The sequence below is a fragment of the Eptatretus burgeri genome, chromosome 17 (genome assembly GCF_056783735.1).
Source record: "Eptatretus burgeri isolate ZD-2024b chromosome 17, Ebu_testis_v1, whole genome shotgun sequence".
Lineage (NCBI taxonomy): Eukaryota > Metazoa > Chordata > Myxini > Myxiniformes > Myxinidae > Eptatretus > Eptatretus burgeri.
Window position 1 is genome coordinate 56,723,446 of NC_140977.1, and position 25,690 is coordinate 56,749,135.

The 25,690-nt window shown below is 43.3% G+C and overlaps 2 protein-coding genes across 2 annotated transcripts in view; both read left to right on the top strand.

Moving 5' to 3' along the window:
• The first annotated feature begins 9,498 nt into the window (after nt 1-9,498).
• On the top strand, nt 9,499-13,258 carry LOC147010191 (beta-1,3-galactosyl-O-glycosyl-glycoprotein beta-1,6-N-acetylglucosaminyltransferase 3-like). The gene is made up of 3 exons (XM_085860985.1): nt 9,499-11,097; nt 11,214-11,414; nt 11,585-13,258. Exons 1-3 carry the CDS (start codon nt 10,888-10,890, stop codon nt 12,071-12,073), a joined length of 900 nt encoding a protein of 299 aa, XP_085717111.1. The 5' UTR covers nt 9,499-10,887; the 3' UTR covers nt 12,074-13,258.
• Nucleotides 11,294-25,690, top strand: part of LOC147010192 (beta-1,3-galactosyl-O-glycosyl-glycoprotein beta-1,6-N-acetylglucosaminyltransferase-like) — a 65,851-nt gene continuing 51,454 nt past the window's right edge. Inside the window, exon 1 of the mRNA XM_085860981.1 lies at nt 11,294-11,414. The gene's annotated coding sequence lies outside the window, so the exon portion shown is untranslated. The remainder of the gene's footprint in view (nt 11,415-25,690) is intronic.

The following is a 25,690-nucleotide window of genomic DNA, read 5'->3' on the forward strand; positions in this document are numbered from 1 at the left end:
CGCCTCAGCTCCCTGAACAGCTCAGCTCTGCCATTCAGCCTGGCCCTGCGACTCTGGTCAATGGTATCCAGTGTCCCTTGAAAGACAAAATTCTTCTTTGCCCTGCTGTGAACTCCAAGACATCCACCGGCAACATCAAGGACAGTGGTCTTGAAGGCACTCCACAACTCTTCAGGACCCCCCAAAGCACCCAGAACCCCCAAGTGTCCACTCAGCCTGTTCGCAAACTCCTCAGCTACTCTCTCATCCCTGAGCTTGGCAACATCCAGCCTAGGCTGGGATGGTACCATTCTCCAGGATTTAAGGTGCAGCTTTAGAGTTGCTACAACAAGCCTGTGGTCAGTATTGAGGAACTGAGCACTCCGGTAGACCCTGCAGTTCTGGATCATCCTCCAACGACCGTCAATGAGGACATGGTCAATCTCCTTTGCCATACCGCCAGCGTTGGAATACCAAGTCCAGCGATGAGCTTGTGGTCGCTGAAACCATGAACCAGCCACCCTAAGTCCATGACTTCTTGCAAAGTCAAGGAACTTAGTGCTATTCTGGTTCATAGTTCCTGACCCATGGGGACCAACACACACCTCCTAACCATCCCTATCAGTTCCAGTCGATGCATTGAAATCCCCCAAGACTAGAAGTGCATCTCGTCTGGGGCACTGATCAACCACAGACTCGAGTGTGGCGTAGAATGCGTCCTTCACGGTGAGATCACTCGCCTCAGTCGGAGCAGAAACAGAGACCAGGGAAATGACACCTAAGGAGTGACGAATCCTTAATCTCATAATACGCTCGTTGACCGGTGTTACCTCAATTATCATTGGGGTCAGCTTATTGGACACAGCTACAGCAACTCCTTGGGTATGCTAACCATCAGAGTGACCAGACCAATAGTAGGTGTAACCACCCACCATTATCTCGCCGCAATCCCGTCTCCGAACCTCAGAGAGAGAGCTGCAATCCCGATGTCCAAACGCTTGAGCTCAGATGATAACAGAGACAGGTGATCATCCTCTCTTAGGGATAGGACATTCCAGGCACCCACCCGAAGGGACCGCCTCAGGTTAACCCAAGGAGACGCCGTCTGATGGACGACACCTCAGCACCACTCCGACACACTCTCCCGCAATCTGACCCAGGGATGTTACCCCGTGGTTTCCCTCCTATCATCAAAGATTGGGGGTCCCGGAGGCTTTGCCGCAATCCCGTCATCCGGTGAGCTGCCCAGCGAAGGGAAGCTGCACAGGAGGTACTCCCACGGAGTAGGTTTTCAGATTTTTTTGCGTTTTTGCGTTTTGCGGCATGAAGGGTTTTACGGTGGCCGGAGTGCAAATCCTGCCACCAACCTCCTAATAAGAAGTAACCCAACTGCAGGAGGACGTCTGCAGACACAGTTGGGCACTATATATATATATATATATATATATATATATATATATATATATATATATATATATATATATATATATATATATATATATATATATATATATATATATATATATATATATATATACACGAGGGCCGTCTAAAAGTAACGGGACTGAGCCTGCTGTGTGCTCCACTTACACAACTTGCATGAACGAGTTGCGTCACAGTCTTTCGCAACATTCCAGCAATATATATGATTGGTGATGGTTGACCGTGCTCATTGTGTGTGATTTTTTTTTTTTTACAGGTCGTGCTTTACACGTTGTCTCGTCTGAGTCGTCGCGTTATGAGTCGTGAACAGAGAGCCAATCTGACGTTTCTTGCCAAGCTTGGCAAAACACCTTCCGAATCCTTGGCAATTCTGTAGCAAGTCTACGGGGAAGAAACAATGTCACGTACATGTGCATTTGAATGGAACAAGAGGTTCAAAGAGGGACGGGAGGAGGTTGAAGACAATCCACGGTCTGGAAGACCTTCAACGAGCAGAACGGGGGACAACATCGAGCGTGTGAAGCAGATGGTGCACGCAGATCGTCGACTCATGGTGCGGATGATTGCTGAGGAACTTCCCATCAACAAGGACACTGTCTGGAGCATCATCACTGAAAATCTCCAAACGTGCAAGGTGTGCGCAAAGATGGTCCCCAAGCTGTTGTCCGAGGACCAGAAATAGCAGTCACTGTCTGTCAAGACATCATCGAGCGCCTAGAGGACGATCCAGACATGATCGGGAGAGTCATTACTGGTGATGAATCGTGGATATTCGAATACGAGACCAAACGGCAGAGTCGTCAGTGAGAAAGCAAGGATGTCGAAGTCGAAGATCAAGGTGATGCTCATTGCGTTTTTTGACATCAAGGGCATCGTCTACTTAGAGTTTCTACTACAGGGTCAAACAGTGAATCAAAACATGTACAAGGAGATCCTCCGGCGCCTCATGAGATCAGTCTGGGACAAAAGGAGGGATCTGTGGGAGAACAATGCCTGGGTGCTCCACCATGACAATGCCCCTGCTCACAGTGCTCTGAACATCTGACAGTGTCTGTCGGAGAGGATCGTGCCAACTCTGGAGCAACCCCCATATTCGCCAGGCTTGGCACCTTGTGATTTTTTCCTGTTCCCCAAGCTCAAGGGGACCCGATTTCCTGATGTGGAGGCCATCAAAAGGGCTGTGATGACGGAGCTCCGGAGGATTCCAGAAGAAGCCTTCCGGGGGTACATCGAAGCATGGAAGAAGATATACCAACTGCGGTAGAGTTCCAACTACCGACTACCAACTCCGGTTCGTGTGCAGCCGAGCGGAAACTGCAAAAGCTGTGCCGGCTGGAATGAACGGATTATCGGGGATAAAACCCCACCTAAACTCAGATCCGAACCATGCTGGACCAATTCAAGAATGGACGGAAACCAACTGGGAACATTTCTAACAAGATTTATTTGCAGTAAATGAAGACACAAAGCAAGACTTAACGCGAATATGCAAGAAGTATTTACAATGATCCAAAAACACTTATTCAGTTCTACTTAAAGACGGGCCCACACGCAGACACACACACAAATGAAAAGAAACCCAGAGTTCTTTATTGCACTGCTACTCAAAGTGGTGGTACGCGGACCGGTGCCGGTACGCGAATCATCGACTGCCGGTCCGCGGCGAGTTTCTAGTTTCACATTATCATAATATATAACATGTAATGTATAAAATGAAAATGTATAAAATCTTGAAAAATAATATATTTAAGCCGACAAATTCAAAATACGAGAGAGAGAAGTCCGTCAACGTTGGAAGTTATACCAGAACTGAACGTGAAGGTAATATAATGTGAATTTCAGCGGAGTTGCCGGGTGGTGCTCTTTTGTTTTGCCAAAATGGGTGTAATTATAATTGTACAGTTGTCATGAAAGTTTTAAAAATATTCGTATTGTTTCTTTATATTATAGAAAAACTGCTTAAAACAAACTCCTAATACCAACAGTAGTTAAGTTATTCATGTGTTACGGTTTTAGGAACCATACGCATCCAAACTTACAGTTATCCCAAAGTCAGTTATGCCATTAAGTATATGTGTAGACAGATCCCTTCCTTGTGTTTAGTGGGAGGACACTGGGGTGCGTTGCCATGTTTTTTTAGTTCGGGTAATAAATCTTTATATCCCATCCCCCATCACGATCCACTGTCCACCTGTGTCTCTGGAGCCTTGTGTTTCCGAGGCAAAATCTTGCAGCAGTTCCAGTTCCTCGGCTTCCCCAAACATTCCAATTTCTTCTTGGCTGTACCACCGTTCACCTTCCTCAAACACGCGTGGAGTGGGCGGGCTTTCCCGGCCTGGCCAAGATCCCGCCCAGAAAGGGGCGGACCCATGAAGGACCTGTCCAATCAGGACTCTTGGTATTTCATTATAATTTTGCGCGCATTGACTGTGGGACTCAGGTAAAGGTTGGAAAATAACATAGGTTTAATGGAAATATTGATTTTTAAAGCCATTATCACTCGAGGTTGTTTAATTATCTTTTTTTCGAATTTTATTGTATTGTTCTTATTTTTTTTTGTATTTATTATTATTATTTTATTGTATTTATTATTATTTTATTTGTTCATTTTTTATATTCTATTTGCACTGATTCTACTATATACAGTTCAAATATTAGCTCAAATATTACAGAGAAGCATTATTTCAGTCCATCATTCCAGGGTTATGGAACTAATATTAATTATTTTTATCTCTAATTTATAGATGGCGAAACGAGGCCCAATGGACATGTTTATTAAGCCTAGAAATCCGGTTGCTGACCACACAAGTAATTCTGAATCAGATGACTGCGATGTAAATGAAGCTGAAGTATTGCCGGCAAAAAGAATTCGTACTAGCTTTACTCGGAAATATGACTCCTCATACATTCAATTCGGTTTTGTAGCCACGAATGATGGGGGAGTGCCAAAACCGCAGTGTGCTATTTGTGGAGCTGTGTTGGCGAACGACTCAATGAAGCCGTCAAACCTCGAGGCATTTAAATACAAAACATAAAGAAATGAGTTCAAAGTCGAAAGAGTTCTTTGAAAGAAAGCATGTTGATTTAAAAGGCCATCAGAAACAGATCTTTGAAGTGTCATCCATAAATACTTGTGCTTTGCAGGCTTCTTATAAAGTATCACTTGGAGTTTGTAAGGCTAAAAAGCCATACACAATCGGTGAGACGCTAGTGATAGGCTGTATTAAAGATGTCTGCATGGAAATGCTGGGTGAGGCGGCTGCAAGGAAAGTGGCTCAGGTGCCACTTTCAAATGACACTATAGCTCGACGAATTCACGATCTGGCTCAGGATATGGAAGATCAATTCGTAGGACAGATTAAGTTAGCAAAGTACTTTTCTTTGCAGCTTGATGAATGTACAGACGTTGCTAGTATGGCAATTCTGATGGTGTATGTGCACTTTTAACATGAGGGTGATTTGAAGGAAGAGTTTTTTCCTCTGCATCACTACCAACAAAAACAACTAGTTCTGAAGTGTTCAAGACTGTGAGCGACTACATCATTAACAAATGTGGATTGGATATGAATTTTTGCGTAGGCGTATGTTCTGATGGCGCTGCCGCAATGATATGACGGCATTCAGGAGTGGTTACCCAGATCAAGGCGCTTGCCCCAGAATGCAAGTCAACGCACTGCTTCCTTCACCGAGAAAGTCTTGCAACAAAAAAAATGTCAACAGAACTAAACAGTGTGCTCAGAGAGGTTGTAAAAATTCTGAATCATGTTAAGGCAAATGCTCTAAATTCGAGACGATTCGCTGCATTATGTGATGATATGGGAGCTGATCATAAACAGCTGCTATTGCATGCCGATGTACATTGGTTATCAAGGGGAAAAGTCCTGTCAAAAGTATTTGAACTATGAAACTAACTGGCCGAGTTTCTTCAGGACAAAAAACCAAACTGGTCACAATTGTTCCGAGATGTGAATTGGCTAGCCAAGTTGGCTTATTTGGTTGATATCTTTGTCATCTTTAATAATCTCAACACCTCCATGCAGGGAAGGATGGCTTCATGTTTTACAATGGCAGACAAGATCGACGGACAAAAACGAAAGCTAGAAGTATGGGAGAGTCAAGTGTCAAGAGATTATGACATGTTTCACCAATTAGCGGCAGTCATCGCTGATGCAGGAGAAGACCTTAATGTTACATCTCCACGAAATGTCATCAGAGAACACTTGACAAATTTGGCAGAACGTTTTCAGCATTACTTTCCAGAAGAAGAAGATCCACGGAAAGGGAATGAATGGATCCGAAATCCGTTTATGCCATTGAGAGATGACTTAGGTGTCACGATGGAGGATAAATTGTTGGAGCTGTCTGCTGACGAAGGATTGAAGAGGAGTTTCGAAACTACAACAGCACTTGCTTCTTTTTGGATAAAAGTGAAAGCAGAATATCCTGAGCTTACTGAAATTGCTCTGAAAACTCTTATCCCATTTCCTTCAACCTACCTCTGCGAGACTGGCTTCTCAACCATGAGCATCATTAAGACAAAGTACAGGAATAGTGTGGATATTCATTCTCCATTGTGTGTGGCACTGTCCTCAATTGAACCACGATTGGATAAGCTGACAAAGAAGAAGCAAGCTCACCTTTCACATTAGTAAAAGTTAAGGATTTAACATGCCTATATCATCAATTTCATATTTTAACATTACGACATTTTCAAAGTTGTCTTCAATGTAATGTTACCTGTTTCCTTTCAGTCTTTCTTTTAATGTCTTTATTCATTGGAGAGTTTCAGATAACTAAAATATATAATTTTTTCACCTACCTTATTCATTTTATTACTTATATACCAGTATACATATGTTTATAATAACTATGTTTGAAGGCTTTGCGAGTTTGATTTTTTATATATATATTTTTTAACATTGTAATACTGTATTACTCGTTTACAAAATATATTATTACGAAAATGACCCTTATTGGACTACTAAATATAGGATTAGCTCAGATCCCCCATTAAATGCATGTATAGCTAGGTTGTTTGGTAAAGTAGACGTTGTATGTGTGTCGGGAGGTGTAAAAGGCTGTTTTATGTTCGTACAGTGGTGGTGTGCCTAGGGCTCCCTCTTCTTCCTCTCCTCTACGGACGATAGGCCCCGCCCAGTCGGCTGAGGGGGTGTGGCCTGGAGAGAGGGTGTGGCTAGAGGGAGGAAGTGACGCGAAGGGGAGGGGCCTTTGGTCGGTTTTCGCTAAGAGAGGCGTGCTCGAAGGAGCGGAAAAAGGAGAAACTGAGAGAGGAAGGATTTCAGTTTGGACGAGCGTCGGGTTCTCGAGGCGTACTCGGAGTCGCTTCGAAGCGAGAAATGAAGGCTTCGTGAAAAGAGCTGTGTGTGGAGAACAGTCACTCTCGAAAGAGTGTGCGTGTTTTCAAAGCGAGCGAACGTGGGAGAGGCTGCCTGCACATCGAGCCGGCGATCGACTCTTGTAGGGAGGTGATCGACAGATTCGGCCTGCATCTGGCCATGGAGCCTCTGTCCATACTCACCTCACGGCTCGACACGTTGTCGATCCGCCTGCGGAGCTCGGACCTCGATCTGGGCCTTGTCTGGAGAACAGGCCAGCCCTGGATTTGTATGCTGGATCTTGAGAGAGATCGGCTGAGGCCCATCGTTGATCTGGCAGACTTGTATCGTTGACCTTACATGGGGTCAGAGCGCATGCGGTGCGAAAGGGGCAAAGGGAGGACGAGCTCCATTTTGCCACGTGGCATGGTTCGAGCTGGAGTTCGAATCCGTGGACATCCGCTTGTTACGAGCGACATTCATGCTTTTTGACACCGTCCTATCGTCCATGAATCCTCACCAAGTACTCTGTCTTGTCTTACATGCATGCTGTTTGTCTTTGTATGCACGTGTTGTATATGGCCTATTTCGGTAACAACCCCCTCGGAACCCGTAGACCGTGGTTCCCTAGTTAAGAACCGGTTGAGGATTGTTAATAAAACTATTGTCGTGAATCTTGTATGTGATGTGTGGCCCCGATGTGCCCCATTGAAATGATTCGTGCCGCGCCAAAAAATCCGATTGATTCGGATGAAATTTGCTATGGATTAATTTGTGTCACGTCGAGGAACGATCCGTTCGATTGGCATATAAAACCAAAATGGTTTCAGACTGGTAGAAAACGCTCGGCATCTGACAAAACCAGTCTGTAACCAGGGGTACTATTTCCCCAACTGGCAAGGTACAAGGATTACGTTGGTATCACGATTGAAGGCGCGTGACCCGAGGCCTGTGCTGAGCCGGCTGGCGTTATAAACCCCGGAGACGGTGGTGCTGAGCGTGGTACCTAGGACCGGGTGAGAATCCCGCCACCTCAGATCCGCAACAATATATATATATATATATATATATATATATATATATATATATATATATATATATATATATGTGTGTCAACTTTTATTGTATTCATTGTATTTTTATATTTTTCCGGTATAAATTAATATTACTACGGATATTCAAACAATATCTTCTCGATCATAAACAAATAACATGGCAAAAATATGGTACCGGTCCCTGGCACATTGGAAAAAAAACCTGCCGCTCCGCGACATCAGATAGTTTGAGAAGCACTGCTTTATTGGACCCTCGCAGACGAGGAGAGAGACAAGCTGGGGGTCAGAGTTTGGGTAGATACCTGGCCGTCGGAGAAAGTGGGTACTCCGTGCTGTGGCACCTGACTGGTCGCTGGTTTGCTCCCCAGTCGCACGTGTGCGACTCGAGGTTCGTGGCGGAACTCGGGTGGTGAATGGCCGGGGTCCACGGAGGGGGTCAGGGTCACTCTTTCCTTCCTTGTGGAGGGCCAGCAGAGACATGTTCGCCACCTCACCGACCTTCTGCTCAACCCTCGTGACAGCAAAAACCCTTTCGTGACAGCAAAAACCCAACAAAACTCTCCAAAAAGACCCCTGCCTCAGAGAGTGCTCGGGAATTTATGGACCTCTCAGCGGGGAGGGGCCTTGGTGAACACACCTCGCTGTCTGTCTTTGATTGGACAGGGTCCCACCACATACCTTTCTGGGGCGGGGCCTTGGCCCCTGCTGGGAAACCCCAGCCACTCTTCCACGCTGGTTCATACTTGACGAGTAACAGTATCAACGCTGCAACGGCCCCTGCCAGGAAACCCCAGCCACTCTTCCACGTGGGTTCATACTTGACGAGTAACAGTATCAACGTTGCAAAAAGGTCGTCGTGAAAGAGTTACAACGTTTGTGGAAGCTGAGAAACCGGAACCGCGAGAGCTTGCCTTGGCACGTCAGGGTGCGAGAAGGCAGCTGGTTGGTGGTGGATCGTGACGGGCCAAGGGGTCATGCAGATGGGATGGTTGTTAGATGGCTTGTTGGAGGGTTCATTGGATGTAAAGATTTAATAACATAACTAAAAGAAATCGCAATGCACGCCTTTGATTCTCCCACTAGACAAAAGTAAGGGGATCTGACTACACACATACTTAACGACATAACTGACTTTTGGGACATCTGTATGTTGAATGCAGATGGTTTCCAGATCCGTAACTATAACTATATATATATATATATATATATATATATATATATATATATATATATATATATATATATATATATATATATATATATATATATATATATATAATATTATATAGTATATATATATATATATATATAATATTATATAGTATATATAATATTATATAGTATATATAATATTATATAGTATATATATATATATATATATATATATATATATATATATATATACATATATACCAGCAGGGTACCCATTACTGATGGTTTCGTAGATATCTCACCTCAAATGAGTGTGTATTGGTAGAAACGGGAATTTAGTGTAAATATTCAGTGTGCAGATATCATAGTGGGTGGAGTTGGTAACCTTGACATCCTCGTTCCATTCCACCAGTGAAGATTTCCAATCCATGCTTGCTGCATCTCCGAAGTACTGCTTGGGAGTGGGGGGGTGATACAGTATTCCGAAAGCTCTGCTGGGAAATGGACTTAGGTATGTTTTGGGCGTACCGCCTGCCGGATGATCACCAAAGTTCTTTCCATGCCAACTGACCACTTATAGGCGCCTTTGCCTCTCCATATCGCTTCTTCAGTCTCCAACCTGCCCCTCCCTCTCTCTACTCCCCATAGCTTTGCTTTCGGTAATTTCCATTCAGTATTTCTCACAGCATTTCATTCTGGTTTCCCATTCGATGATCCATAGATGCGTCGTTTCAGTTTCACTTTGGGATATCAGTTTTGATTTGTCATTGCAACTTGTGATGCAATGAGAATGATGCACGAAAAAGGTCATTAAAAACAATTTTCTGGGCAATTTTTTTTCTCAATTTTCCAAGGAGTCTAAAGTGGCTTAAGGGTCAAAAAAGGGTCTAAAGGTCTAATGGGTCAAAGGAATATAAGCAGCATAAAGGTTCTCAGGTGTCTAAAGTGTTTTAATGGTCTTATGGGTCAAAATGGGTGCAACGGTCTTAAAAGGGCCTGAGGGGTCTAAATGGATCTAAAGGTATTGAAAGAGAAAAGGGGTGTAAAGTGTCCAAAGGGTCTTAAAACGTCTGTTGGTCTGAAAAGTGTTGAAAGGGCCGAAGAAGGTGTATGTCGCAAAAGGGTCTAAATGTGTATGAATGGGTCTAAAGGATGTAAAGGTCTAAGGTGTCTCAATGGTCTAATGCAGTGGTTCTCAACTCGTTTCAGTCCACGGACCACCAGGCCAATGAAACATTTTTTGTGGACCACCTTTTTGAGACATGATTAAAAAAAAGGGTAGACAACGAACATTTTGGGCTGAAATTTATTTCTTACTAAGAGATTTTTGGATTATCTTCTCACCGAAAAGCTTTTAAGTCTTTGGAGTGGTACTTGATAATGCACAACGAATATCGCTTTCCACTGCAAGCCGATTCCTCTGTTTGGACCTGATGTGCAACAAACACGAAAATCCAGTCTCACACATATAAGTTGATGCAAATGGCAAAAGAAATCTGATAGTGTGTGCTGACAGATTTGAGTGACTCCCAGTCACGCTGGCCCAAAATTTCTCCATGTTCGACTGTTGGTACACGTCTTGAGCCGCAAAATCATTTTTCAGATCCAAGAATTCCTCCTGCAGATCCTCTGGAAAAAAGGGCAGAGGAGCTCCTTGTGAGCCAACGGCCATTCATATCTAGTGCCCAACTGTGTCTGCGGACGTCCTCCTGCAGTTGGGTTACTTCTTATTAGGAGGTTGGTGCCAGGATTTGCTGTAGCAAGTTTGTTTGTTCTCCGCGAGAACCTCTGTTTTTTCTCTGAAGTCACTTTTTGTCGCACAACCTTAGAACTGTTACCTCTTTCATCATTGATGACCCGTTTTTGTAAACAGTGAGGAAGAATGCAGATTCCCCTTGGCATTCTCCATCGTGGTCCACCATATGCCTGGAATGTTGGAGCAGCTCCTTCGTACCATATACGCACCTCAGAATGTCTACTGTTTGCACGTGGATCTTAAGGCTTCCAAGGAATTTCACCAAGCCATGGAGCACCTTGCTGATTGCTTCCCGAATGTATTCCAGGCTCGTCGTGCCGTCCAAGTCATTTATGCCTCATACAGTCATCTTGAGGGTGATTTTATGTGCATGGAGGTCGGTTTCGTAGTTGGATTTGTGTGCCCACGTACCATTGTCCCATCCATCGAGATTGACACATTTTTGCAAACTGTTATTTGATGCATTTTTATCTGTCACATTCTGTTGCTCAGGATCTCTTGGAGTCTCCTATACCCTGGAAGTATCTATTCAACCTCTGTGGCCAAGACTTTCCTCTGAAGACGAACCTGGAGATGATTCGGGTGTTACAAGGTATGCAAAGCCGAAGCAACATCGAGAGCGTCACGGCACCATCTCAAAAGTTTTATCCTTGGCGCCAACAACACACAGTCTCCAAAGGCCAAGTAATCAAGGTACGGTAAACGCCAACTCTTGTCCTTTATTCGGGGTACTCAATGTGCTGATAACTTCCTGAACAAGATGGCTGGCATGAATGTATATGTGGCATTTTTATTAACAAACTCAAGTAACACCTATATTGTTGTTCCCCAACCGAAACCACAATTGCATTTTATACCTACAGACTGGCATGACCAAGTCTCCACCTCCGTCATTATTTCCAACAATCTTTGTTGGTAGTGCGTACATCATTGCAAGTAGGGAACTTATCAAACATTCCTTAACCGACCCAACGGCCCGAGAGCTTCGTGAGTGGTGTCGGGACATCTACAGCCCGGATGAGTTGTTTTGGGCTACTCTCATCCGTTCCTTTGACGTTCCTGGTTATATTCCACTGTTCCATCGTTACAGTGTTCAAGATGTCATGGTGCTTGCGCGGTTTGTTTCCTTGAGCGAAATTGCAGGTGATGACATTTTTCATGGAGGTTCGGCTTACCCTCATTGCATGATCCGCCGAGGTGTCTGTGTCTTCGGCCTTGGAGATCTTAGTTGGTTGATAACGAGGATACAGCTTTTTGCCAACAAGTTTGATCTCACGGTTGACGCCTCAGTGGTTCAGTGTCTTGAAGAGATGTTGCGCGAGAAAGCCAAGTTGGGAGTTCACTTTGGTTGATGCTTTGGTTGGTTATCAATAATTTGACTTCACTCCATCATCCAAGTCAGAATATAATGTTACTTTGTTGTTTATAGTAAAACATTTGTTCTGCACATGGAGCATGCAGCGTACATCCCGGTGTTCATCAGTGAAAAAAAGTCATCACGTGGTCAGCTATTACAGTTCAATGGAAGGAAAATAGATGGTGGATCCAGCCCCGATCAAATCCAGAGTTTCCAGCGGGAAACATATTGTTGTGGGAATGACTCCTAGTGGGGTAAAACTCTTTAGGATAACGTTAGGTATTTCTTCATATTTGTTTAGAACAAGCATAACTTAATTAGTTGTGATGTTAGATATGCGTCGCTATGATGTGTAGTTAGATGTTCATCTCACTGCCATCCTTGTTGTTTCTGCACCAACCTCAACCTTTGGCTATGTTTTTATGTTATTTTCCTCTATATCTGTCCTTTATGTGCTTTTGAAGCTCACACAAAACCTTGAGGTGCAAGGCAGCTGGAGAAATTATCCAATGCCGTCAAAACTGTAGTGTCGAAACTGCGGTTATCGGCACAATAGTAAAATCATCATTGAAGTTACATTGCCGCAGGTGGCGGGGGGCTCATGAAATGCAGTGGTTACGAACGTGGATTTTGCTGTTGTGACCCAAGCTGAAAAGCTGTTAACACTAGACCTAGCCTTCCGATGAAGCCAGAAGGTTGCACTCTGAGGAGAGAAGTCTGGGTTTAGTTTTGCCGACCGTCCAAGCTGAGTTTCACGTCTTTCTTTGACCAGGTAGCTTGCCTTGCAGTATTATTGAACTGTCAGCTTGCTGGGTCACACCACGAAGACGAGCCGTATTTCATCTCTCTCTCTCTCTCTCTCTCTCTCTCTCTCTCTCTCTCTCTTTCTCTCTCTCTCTCTCTCTCTCTCTCTCTCTCTCTCTTTCTCTCTTGTCATGAAGCAATTTCCTTGCCTTGGGATTGAATGGCCCAAAACTCTTCACAACTTTGCCACCGGGTTTGATAGCAACCTCTTCCTGTTTCATCAAATTCCCGATGTACATTTCTTGTCATGTGATTGATTGGGTCCTAAGATTAAAATATTTAAGGAATCTACCATTTGTTTGGTTTGATCGAAGGTGTGTATGGTTCAAGAAACGTTAATGGGTTTTATTGTTGATTAAATTTTATTATTGATTGAGATTGTTCATTCTTATTACTTCATTTGTGTCATCTTTCCCCTGAGCATTACTTTTTGATTAATATACACGACCGGTCAAAAGTTTTAGAACACCCCCATTTTTCCAGTTTTTACTGAAATTTAAGCAGTTCAATGTTTCAATGTACTCTGAAATTAAAGCATAGAACAAATAAAGAATTGTAGATAAAAAAAGAAATCATGGAATCGTTTTGTTGAACAAAATTTAATCCAAATTTTTGACTCATCAAAGTAGCCACCTTTTGCAGATATAACAGCCGAACATACTCGTGGCATTCTTTCTACAATGGAAATCAAATATTGTTTGGAAAGTTCTTCCCAACACTGTTGCAGAAGTTCCCACAAATGTGTTGCACTTGTAGGTTGCTTTGCTTTCACACTTCTGTCCAGTTCATCCCAAGCCAGCTCGATGGTTTTGTCGAGCGGACGTCCTCCTCCTGAAGACGAGAAAACCTCATAAGCCTTAACTAGAATGATTCCATGATTTAGTTTACACAGTTCTTCAGCTAAAATGTAGAGTCAGTAGGTCAAAAGCCTGGTGTTGGCTTAGTGGTTAGGGTGGTGGCTTGGGATCCTAGGGTCCTGAGTTCAAGCCCTGTTGGCTGCTGAATTAAAATACACCAGGAGGTTGACTCAGTCTGTCATCCTTCTGAGGTCGGCAAAATGAGCACCAGTGTACTGGTGAGGGGGACACTGCATCAACGGCATCGCCGCGTCCCAACCAATGATGCAACCAGCAGCCATAGGCTGCACTCGATAGCGAGAAGTAGGTCGAAATATAAATATAATTTAAATTTTTAGTAATTATATATTTTTATGATGTTTTTTCGGATGTTCCATGGAAAGGACAAGGGTAGGTGGGGGGAAAATAAATATAAATCCCGGACCAGGAGGATCTAAGAAGACATTGAGGATGGAAGACCATTCAAATGCAGGAAGCCCATGTTCACTCTATCATCTGATGTGAAAAACAATGAAGAAGGATTAAAACTTGTTTTTACAATATAGTCTGGCATGTTTTTCTTATAGAAACCTGTTTGATCATCAAACAAATGGAAACAATACTGAGAAGATTACTGTCCAAGTCGTAGACCGAAAGATCATTCTCGCAGAGCAAGATCTCATACGGGTTTTGTAAAAATTTGTCTGTTTCATTAAAAACAATGGCTATGAAAACACTTTAAGAGAAATCAGAAAAGCAGTATTGGTACCGAAAACAGTTAAGACCGCCAGGAATAATCATCTTGTTGTGGTAACTTGAGTCTGGAGGGTACAGAGTGCTGCCACAAGAGTATGAAAGTTCTTCCTTCAGGCGCTGAAGGGCTCGCAGTTCACCACCAGTGAATTTCTTTGGACTGTTAACCAACCTTTTGCAGCCACACTCACAGCAAGTGGTAGTTTCACGAACTTTGGCTGCAAAAGAAAAGCCCGAAATTTTATACAGCAGGCTTTGTTAAAACTTGGACCAAAGAGAAATAAAAGTATGTTGCGGCAGATTTGACAAATGCTGATACCACTGAACCAAGAAAAAAAATCAAATACTATCATATTTACAATACCTGATATTAGAATGCCCTTGTTTTTCTTGTCATTTTCAGTCACTTGGGCTTTTCCCTTCAAAGATGGCCTTGAACTGTCATCAGTCTGTGTACCATACACTTCCACAAATGGCATAAATTCTCCACTGTCTTTGTTCAACATATGATCTGGCAGGAAATGAACCTCATTGAAGTCTGTCAGACGTGGTGGGTTCATAGAGCAGTAACCACAGTTGTCATCCGTCCATTTCTTCACTTGAAATGAGGAAGACGGGTTTAACTATTGGCATACTCTGCTCTGCTTAAGACAGGACTACATTTAAATGAGATTTTAATTTTTCAGCCTCACCCAAGTTTGAGATGATCCCCACCCGATAACTGTAATGCCTCTCCTGGCAATGTTGCTCCATGAATGCCACAATCTCCTTGGGTAGGTTCTTCTTTTTGGCACCAAAATAGTCCATGAGCTGAGCCCAGTATTTTCATGAATTGGTACCAAATTGCGGGATAAAACGAGACACTGCTTTTTGGATAGGTCATGACCTATAGTTTGAGAATTTATTTGCCTGCCAGCTCAAACGCGTAGCTTTCTTGGAGAAATCCGCTAGGGGGCGCTTCAAGGGGGGTAAAATACCGATTTTTTTTTTTTTTCATATTTGTTAACTAGATGCCATGTGAAATTGTTCTAACTTCAGTGTAAAGCTGAAACTGTACTGAAAAGGGTAAAGAAAGGGAAATTTATTTGAATTTTTTAGCTGAAATGAGTAGAAATTTCAAATTTTAAACGCAATTTTCTCCAGTATTTGTTTTCTTGAAACCAGCAACTTCATAGACCAATTCCTAAAATATTGCCGTGCAGAATATACTGAGAGGTTTTGTTTGGTCTAATACTACACCTGTTAGTTACAATTTGAGGCATGTGATAGCGTCAAAAATTAACTGGCCGGGGGGGGGGGGGGTAAGATGTTTTAGAAGAAGTTTACACAGACTTTTACGCCGTTGAAGTTTGACGTGATATCGACATTAAATTTGTACTTGTAATTGACTGTGCATCACAGGCATCCTTGCCATCACTGTATAAATCACTGAAGTCCTTAATCTTCATCATCACTTTCATCGTTATGGGAAGACTCATCATCAGAAACGACCATAACTAAGTCACTGTCCTTCGTGTTGCTGCAATCCTTTAATCGGCATTCGTCCGTACATGGAAGGTTATTGTCTAAGCAAACGCAATCACCAGGTTCGCACGCTTTGCGGCACTCACAGAACATGAAGTCCAAAACTACCTGGGGCGCTGGCAGTCCTGTCATCCAACATATTTCAAGTCGACCATCGTCAGTTGTGCGCCAGCCATGGTTTTCTGGAGCAGGCACATAAGGCTTTGGATCAAGGGATCGTCTCCATACAGCGGCCTGGTAATTTGCTCTTAGCATGTGTTGGTTAAGGGTGTCTGCACACGGTGGTAGTTGCCCGGATTCTACAACACCCTTTTTAGCGCGCCATAGATTGAAGCATAGAGCGTTCACTTCTGTATCATGGGTTTGGGACGCATACAGCTGGCATGTAAATGCCTGCAGAGTATCAACAACATCCCTATTTAATGTCCATTCACTCCCCAGCTTAGACAATGCATCCAAGAACTCCTTATTTCCTCGCATCAACTTCAGTCCCTTGATCTTGCCCATACCTGAGATTGCACTGACCGAGGGCACCCTGTGAATGCGTGTAGACCCAGCAACGAATTGCCAATAAGTCCTATTCTCGCTTCAATCGTGTCAATGCTAAAGAGTCAAATCCTTCCCTTAGACGAAAGTCGCATACATAAGCGGGTGCTGATATGAGCATTGAATGCCAAGAGAAGCACAAGAATATCAGTGTCTTCGGCAACAATGACGACTGATTTGAAACCCGATCGAGCAGCGTGTGACGCATGTAGCAAAACCCTAGTGTCCGCTTCCTCATGCGACGAATCAAGTTCACGCACTTCCATCACAGTATCCTGCGTAATTCGGAGGCATTTTGAATCAGCTGTTACGTAGAGTTCTTTCTCACCGATCAATGATTGTCTCTGCTGCCAGTCATTGGCAACGAATCGCGTAAGTTGACGCTTGCTTGCTGGGCTAGAGAGTATTCCTCTCCAGTTTCTGACCGTGTGAGTGGGCACTATCTGTGAAAATAAGATGCCCCGGTTAGCACCACGATTGACCCTTTCCGCATCCTTGATTGATGAGTCTAAGTATATGTCAAACACCACATCTACTCTTTTACTGTCCGGGTGACTTGCGAGAGCCATCTTTAGCAGCCTCTTGGATATTTCCACAAATGTTAATTTATTTCCATCAAGTTTCTGAACAAGTCCCATTCTGTCGATGATTGCTGCGGAAGGTTGAGGTGTAGTTTCCTCTGGAAGCACACCACTTTCAAAATGGTTAGCAAGTGCTGCCTTGGTGGTCTTTTCAGAGATCCATCATGGTTGGCCAGTGCCCAGGGTATTGTTCCCAAAGGGTGCGTCAACACTTCCTGCATGTCCAGTTGCCTACTGCAACCAATGAGGAGCATCCTTCCGAACAAGTGGTTGTCTGCCTTCAGCATGATTTCTCGATTGCCAGCAGCTGTTTTCTTCGTCACTTACATTGAGGCAAACGTTTTGAGCTTCCACTTTGTTAAAGGGTCGTAGAACTTTTCTCCTTTACTAAGTCTTTCATCCACAAATTGCTTTGCAGCACTTCGACCGACCTGCTCTGCTCTTATCAAATCCTTTTTAACACCATCTGGAACTATGAGTCCAGTCGAAAGGCTGGAGATTTGCGTATCTTCTCTGGCAAACGGGTGAACCCAGCTTGTTTGCAGCAATTGTGAAACTGCCTGGACATCTCTCTCATCCTTTTGCATTCTACGATTTCCAAGGTCTGGGTGGCTCACTTTTCTTTCTCCTTCATACCCGTCTGTCAACTGTCGGATTTGCCTTAACACCACGCTACGGAACTCTGCGCTAAGGTAATATCTTGCCACTGCAGATGTATTCAAACTGAATCCCTTGGTTCCCCCTGCCGTCTGAGTGTCCTTATTTATGGTCTCCTCAAGCGTTAATTTTTCTACTGCAACTTCCTTTTTACAAAGAATGCAAACACCACAATCAGGCTTGTGCCTTTGCAGGTTAGGAGCTTGTCGGGTCCATTTTTATGCTGTTCATACTCTGCGTTCACCTGAAAAATAATGCCAAATTTAGTCTTGAGAAAAAAGTAAAATGGATACATAATTCGAAAAAATTCCACACTCATCTTCGAACCCAAATTCATTGGAGACAAAACACAAAAGAAGATTATCCATACCTCAATGATGTAGTTCTGGTGGCCATCTTGGACGCCATTTTGGATTTCCAACTGATTTTGATGATCAGCAACGACATCTATACAATGTCTCACGACTCTCACAGACGACCAGTATTCATAGCATGGGTCAACATCCGTCAGGTTTTGATTATGCTGGAAAAAATAGAATTTTTTAGAAAATCGCATTTGAAATTTGTAATTTCTATTCATTTAAGCTAAAAAAATTGAAACAATTTGTCAAAATTTTACCTTTTACATGACATATATAGCCTCCAACTTGATTTAGGATGATTGTCCATTGCATCGAGTTGCAAAATCTGCAAAAAAAAGAAAATCAGTATTTTGTCCCCTCAAAGCGCCCCCTAACGGTTTTCCCCAAGAAAGCTACGCTTTTGAAATGGCAAGCAAGCGGATTCTTAAACTGGCAGTCATAACCTACTCAAAAAATGGTGTCTCGTTTTATCTCGCAATTTGGTACCAAATTTTGGTCTGGCTCATGGACTAAAACTATTGAAGCCATCACAGATAACATCCAACATCAAATGAAAAAGGTCGAGTTCATCTTCAGAAGCTGGAGAGTGTGTTTTGATGAGCTTTTCCTTGTACACCAGATGAGAAAACCGCTCTGACAGAAGTTGCATGACCGGCTCAAGTGATGTCTCCAGGGCAGCTTTCAAGTTTGGCTTCTTTTCTGCAGCCAAGCGAACAGCCTTCATTGTGCCTTGCTTTGACATCAGAAACTCCATGTCATCAGGCATTCTCTGGTGGCAGAGAGCCACATTCTGTAGGGCAATATTGAGCACTGACTTAATCCTTTCTACAGGATTTAGATAACTCTGGCCTGGGGCAGTCCGAGTCGCAATGAGCAAATTCAAATCCAGGGCTATGAAAAGGGAGACTCATGACAGCTGGACAGAGATGTTCGTTGTACGATGATCAGGCCCACCATCTGAATAAATGAATAAGATAGGCCGATCCAATTTCTCTTGAATGATGGTGACAACCTCAGCCCTGTGTCTAAGAGCATGAGATGGCTGGAAGACCTTATCTTTCAATGTTACATGAACAACTCCACCATAAAAACTGTCTTTACTATCTTCTGGGATGCCGACTCTGAGCATTGCAGATGGTACTGCACCACAAATATGGAAGTCATGATCAAGGACGGATAAACGAGGTCCGTTTGCAGGTGCAAGAGATCCAAAATTGGATCTCACATTTGTTGAGGTTGGTTTTTCTGGCTCGCCAATGGGTACTATCGCCTTATCATCAAGACAAATCATTATATTATCATCCCTGAACTTCACAGCCATTTCCTTCAACAATTTGAATTGGAAAGCTGCAAAGTGAGCATCCTAATGCTGTGCATGCAGCAGTCTTGATTGCACTGAAAACTTGACCTTGAACTTCCCTGTGTAGTGCATGACATTTCTGTTGTAAGGATTTGATGGCCAAAAGTTTAATTTGATCCAGGACTCTGATGGAATGGCACTGCCCGGTGGTAGACGCTCTTCAATTTGACGACGAAGATCATTGACCGAAATGGCAAAGGGCAAATACAAATGATCACCATGGCGTCTGTCATCTACGGCTGTATGTTCATCAAGGTACTTGGCTAGTTCATCCCAAAAAGGATCAAATTTACCATCATTGGGCCGGCCATTCAGAGCACGCATGTCATAGAACAAATCCGGGTCGTCTGAATTCAACAAAAATTCTGCCACACGTTCGTCAACTTCACCTCGCTCTCCAGTCTCTGGAGCAGAGACATCATCTGTGAGGTATGAAGAAATACTATGCAGTATGGCAGGTTTAATGCCCACAGGTTTGTAACGTTGCAAGAAATTTGACTGCATTGCACAGGTTGAGAACTTGGGTATCAACGCCTTTGCCTTGATGATAGCCCTGACAGTTGCTTCATCAGACTATTCAGACTCACGCACTGGAATCTTCCAAACAAAGGCAAGGTTTCCCAAATAATTTCCAAGTCTGTGCACAAAAAATTTCACGGGAAAATTGGTAGCCAGATGTTTCATCCATTTGTCTCTCAGTGCAATCTTCAGGTTGAAAATTGAGAAGTGGAATCGGACAGTAATCCTCGGCTTTTTTCACCTCCGAATCCTCGGCTTTTTCCACCTCCGAATCCTCGGCTTTTTCCACCTCCGAATTAAGGGCCACATATTCTGGTTTCAGTTCATCTGTTGCTTCTATGGTATCGAAATTCCACCTGTCATCTATTGCCCGAGCATCAGTGCGGGAATGGTTTGCAGCTGTTCGTTCCTTCTGGCCATCTCGAAACGTCATGTACCGTTCCATGGCACTTATGAGGCATTCAAGATTGTTTTTGAAGGAGGAGAAAGACTGATTTGCGAACCAGGGCTGCAGCAGCAAACTGGACAGGTTCCCCATGTGTTCTTTCAGATTTTCTGCCTGTAGCTGCAAAGAATTGAATACAGTATCAAACATGTTTTCTAATCCACACATAACCCAACTTTAAAATGTTCACATAAAATAGGCCAATACATTAAAGTGATGAATGGGAACATACCACTGGAGCCTTTTTCTTCATCTTCTTGAAATCATTGTATCCCTGGAAATTTTGAAACACTTCTGGCACTGTGATTCCCCTTGAATTTAAATGTCCATGGTGTAGATCCAAAAGCCATAGCACATTGGCAATCGTCTGGCAGATTCTTTTTCCGACATCAAGTTGAGTGGCTCTGAAGCCAACCCCTTGTGCTTTCAAGACCTTCAGCAGATCGTTGTACAGCTGATTTAAAGCATTACCATCTGGCCTGTCAATATAAAAAAGAAACAAGAAATACACCATTCAAAATCCAGGAAATGTCAGAATCAATAAGATTATACATGTGACTTTGTTGGTAAACAAACGTATGCAGCCAATCAAAAATCAGACAGTGCTCACGTGACCATCGAATTGGCACAACCATGGCAGAAACCCAAAACGATATTGTTTAAAAATACATCATTATACAAAGATTCATTCATCATCCAGTATTGAATCATGCTTTTAAAACAAATATAAGCCTTTTTACAATATGGAATATAAATGTAATTCATCAAGATTGCAGCTAAAGATGACTTTAATCAACCCTAAATGTGCATGGGTGTACATGCGCAACAGTGCATGTGTGCGTGCACACCAGTGCATAGTGCTGGATATGATTTTAAAAAAGGTGTCTACTAGGAGACAACACGCTCAAAACGGTCAATCAGAGCCATAACCAGCTCTTACTTTTCAACGGGCATCTGATCGTACCGTCTCCCCATCCCCATGAGCGCATCAAAGGCTGATTTCTGGTCCGTTGAAGGCTGAATATCAGCATCTCGCAGGGAAACTTTGACGTACTTGGCACCGAAATCTTTCAATACGAACAGCGGTGTACAACTTTCAACGGAAACAAAATCGGCATGATCGAGAGTAGCCTGAGAATCATCCCTGCTGCTGCACTGAAGTGATACAATAGTTCGGCCAGGATATTCGTCGTCAAGATGTTGCGTGATTAAATCACCAATACAGTCACTCAAATTTATACCGCTGACATACTTCTTAACAATCACTTTCGCCCCAGAAACCACAGTCAATCTGAACCACGCTGGCCACTGCTCAGACTCCATGACCAAAGACTACTGCGCAGTTTGGTTAAAGGGGACTCGGCATTTTGGCGTGCGCGTGCGAATTTATATTTTGAAAATAAATGCCGGCGTTTACATTTCGGGTTTTGAAACTTTTGCACCTTCGGTGGAAAATTGATAAATATAAAAGGCTAAAAATGTGTTTTATATTTCATTTTCGGCAAATATACCGTCGGCAGATCCGTAAACCAAGTTATAAAATAACTAAGGCTATGAGCCCCAATTTAAAGACCAGCGGTTATGGTGGGACAACAAAAAGGTCCAAATTCGAAATTTCTGTCAACATTTCTGCTCTTTAAATGCACAAGTAGAACGCAGAATAAAAGTGGAACTGGAGAAAGAAATTCTACAAATTCAAAGCAACCTAAAAACCCACCCTGCCCCCCAACAAAAACTAAGACTGCATGAGAAAAAGTCTCTCTCAATAGTATACCGTAATCACCAACCATACCCAAGGAGCGTTAACGAGATTACGCTTTCAACACTTCATCTCTTACATAACCCAACCTGGTTTTTCTTTGACTTTGAATCAAAATCGCCTCATTCCCTAATCACTGCTTTAAAACGTCCTGATAACTCGGTCACTACTAACCCGGTAGAAATTAAGAACGACGCAAAACTTTTCTTCTCTAAACTTTACCAGGCAAAAGATGTTGATTTATAACTGGTTTCTCAATTGGCGGATGGTATCAGTGTTCTATCCCCCAAGCAAAAGTTGGATTTAGAATCACCACTCACTTTCGATGAACGTTCGGCTGCCCTTAAGAGCCTGAATGGAGGGAAATCACCTGGGCTGGATGGTCTACCGGTGGAGTTCTTCAAAAAATTCTGGGACCTGATTGGACCTGAATTGCTTCTGGTCTTCCGAGAGAGCCTGGAGAAGAATGAACTCCCACTAAGCTGCAGAAGAGCTGTACTTACTTTGATTCCTAAAAAAGGGAATCCCTTGCTCATCTCACAGTGGAGGCCAGTGTCCCTGCTGTGTACAGACTATAAAATCCTCTCAAAAGCTTTGGCCTTATGTATTTCACCTCTGCTAAAGGATATTATACACATGGACCAAACCTACTGTGTCCCCAGGCGTAATATCCAGGATAGTATCTCTGTTATTCGAGATGTAATTGATATTTATGAGATGAATCATGGAAGTTGTGGCCTGGTCTTCTTGGACCAGGAGAAAGCATTTGACTGTGTTTCTCACACATACCTTTTTGAAGTTTAAAATATTTTTGGTTTTGGCCCCCTCTTTCTATCACATATACAGTTATGTTATTTAAACATAATGGCCATTTAAAAAATAAACAATGAACTTGTACCCCCTTTTGGGGTTGAGAGAGGGGTAAGGCAGGGCTTCCCTCTTTCAGGAATATTGTATACTCTTTCTCTTGAACCCTTCTTAAACACCCTCAGTAAATCCTTATCTGGTGTCACTATGGGAACCAATCCCTTAAAAAGCATCGCCGATGCAGATGACATCTGTGTCTGCATAAATCATGCAGAAGACATTGTTAAGATGACGAGTACCTTGGATCTCTTAAGTAAAGCATCATCAGCCAGAATAAATTGGGCTAAAACAGAAGCACTGTGGCTCCAACCCTCTGCCTATCCCTTATCCACCCCCCCCTTTCCCTCTCCCTCCTTGTCTCCCTGGCAATATTTCTTGGAAAAGTGACTGGATCAAATTCTTGGGAGTGTTTCTTGGTCCGGACGATTTTGTGAGGCATTATAACTGGGAAGGTTTGTTGGCACGCATGGAACTAATTTTACTGAAATGGAAGAGTTTACTCCGCCAACTGTCCTACCAAGGCAGGGTACTAGTCATCAACAGTCTGGTCACCTCAACGTTATGGTACAAGGTTCTTGCCCTACAGCCACCTGCAGACATCGTGGACAACATACAGAAATGCATCACTCGTTTCTTCTGGTCTGGAAGGCACTGGCTGCGACCGGAAATCCTGAACTTACCAGTGGCTGAAGGTTGCCAAGGACTCGTGAATGTCAAGTGCCGCATCATGGCTTTCCGGTTGCGAACAGTATGGCGCTTCTTGTATGAACCCTGTTTGGTCTGGAGACAACTCACCAGTTGCATCTTCCGACAAGCTGGAAAATTGAACTTTGCACAAGAGTTGTTCTTAATGGACTCAACCACGATAGATGTGTTTGGGTTACCTGCTTTTCACCGAAGCCTACTCAATGCATGGCAAGCTTTCGGCTGCCGTCGTGACCCCTTGACCTACACTGAACCCATGTTCTTCAACAAGCCACTGTTTTACAACAGTTTATTTGAAGTTAATGAAGAGGAAAATGCTTTCATTCAGCAGTTCATAAACAATGCAATAAGGCCTAAGTCACATTTGCTCTACGGCGAGGATACGGCGGCCGTACGCCCTCTGAATTGATAGAAACGTGCGGTGGCCGCAGAGTTTCTGCGGTAGCCTCAGGGTGGCCCTACGCCATTTGGCTATCTTTTACAGGCCATAGGGGTCGCTGTGGAATTATAACGCGGAGTTATAACTTTTTTCATTTCTACGTTCGCCGTAGCAATTCTACAAGCTGAAGAAAAAAAAAAACTGGTTAAAAAAAAAAATAAAAATGAACCCACTCGTTACCGTCCGTCTGGCCGCACATTCGCCTTAGGGCCCCCCTGCAGTCGCCTTGTGGGCACCTTGAGGCTACCTTGCGTCTGCCTTGAAAATTCTATGGCCGCCGCAGGGCCCCCTTAAGGTCACCGTGCGACATCAAATCAAAGACCGTACGGCAACCCCACGTTTTCGGTCTCCACAATTTCTAAATACGCCGTGCGGCTCCCCGAAAAATAAAAACATATGTGACTGCTACATTGTGTGACCGTGGAAATACTGTGGCCGCCGTATTATTGCGAGTGGCCGTAGATTTTGGAGACCCCACGGCCGCCGTGGCAAATGTGACTTAGGCCTAACGAAAGTGTGCCACTTGAAGAATGTCACCAATAGGTGGCTAAGTGCCACCGCTCTTGCGTCAGAGGTTGGCATTAGATCATGTCGCAAAGTGGACAGCTGCTAAAATAGGTACTACACACCTACTGTGCCTCACAAAAAGTTTGGAAAAAAAAAACCCCTCCCATACCCGCCTCTGACGTTTCCCCACCTTTCCCAAACCTTTATCTATCTGGCTCTACTAGTCTAGAACCTATTGGTTTTGGCCAATCTCGATCCTTTTCTGGGAATAATCGAAAAACCCTGAACATACAATGCCTAAAAGTCCTTTTTCCTTCTTTGTCCTCCCCTGTATCCTGTAGATGGGTCACAGTCTTTCCAAAAACCCCTCCCCTTTATCCTATTTGGAATTGGTACTCCAGATAGCTTGTACCAAAATGAGTTGGAGATCTCCAATGGAGAATCGCACATTGGGTGTTGCCAACAAATTCTCTAATTCACCGTTTTTCACAAACAAAAAGTCAGCAATGTCCCTTCTGTGGACAAACCGAAACACTACCTCACGCGTACATACGCCGTAACCGTTTAACCCCTTTATTTGTTTTCCTGAAGATGCTTTTGGTCATTTTGATTTTCATTTGGTCTCTCCAGTCATTTTGATTTTCCAACCTTTATTTTTGGCCCGAGTATGCCTTTCAACTCCCCAACAGCAATCCTAATTTATTTTTTCCTTTCACAAGCTAAGCTTGCAATATATAAAACAAGAAAATCAAAAATGTGTAATGATTTGTATACAACAGACAGCTTCGAAGTGTTTAAAGCCCTTTGTGTGTCAAGAATCAAACTGGAGTTCTGGTGTTGCTCTCAGGTACAGGTGTTTGAGACCCAATGGTGTATAAGCATTGCCTTCTGTAAAGTATCTGAGGGTCAGTTAAAATTCATTTACTAGGTAGTTACTGTATACCCTCT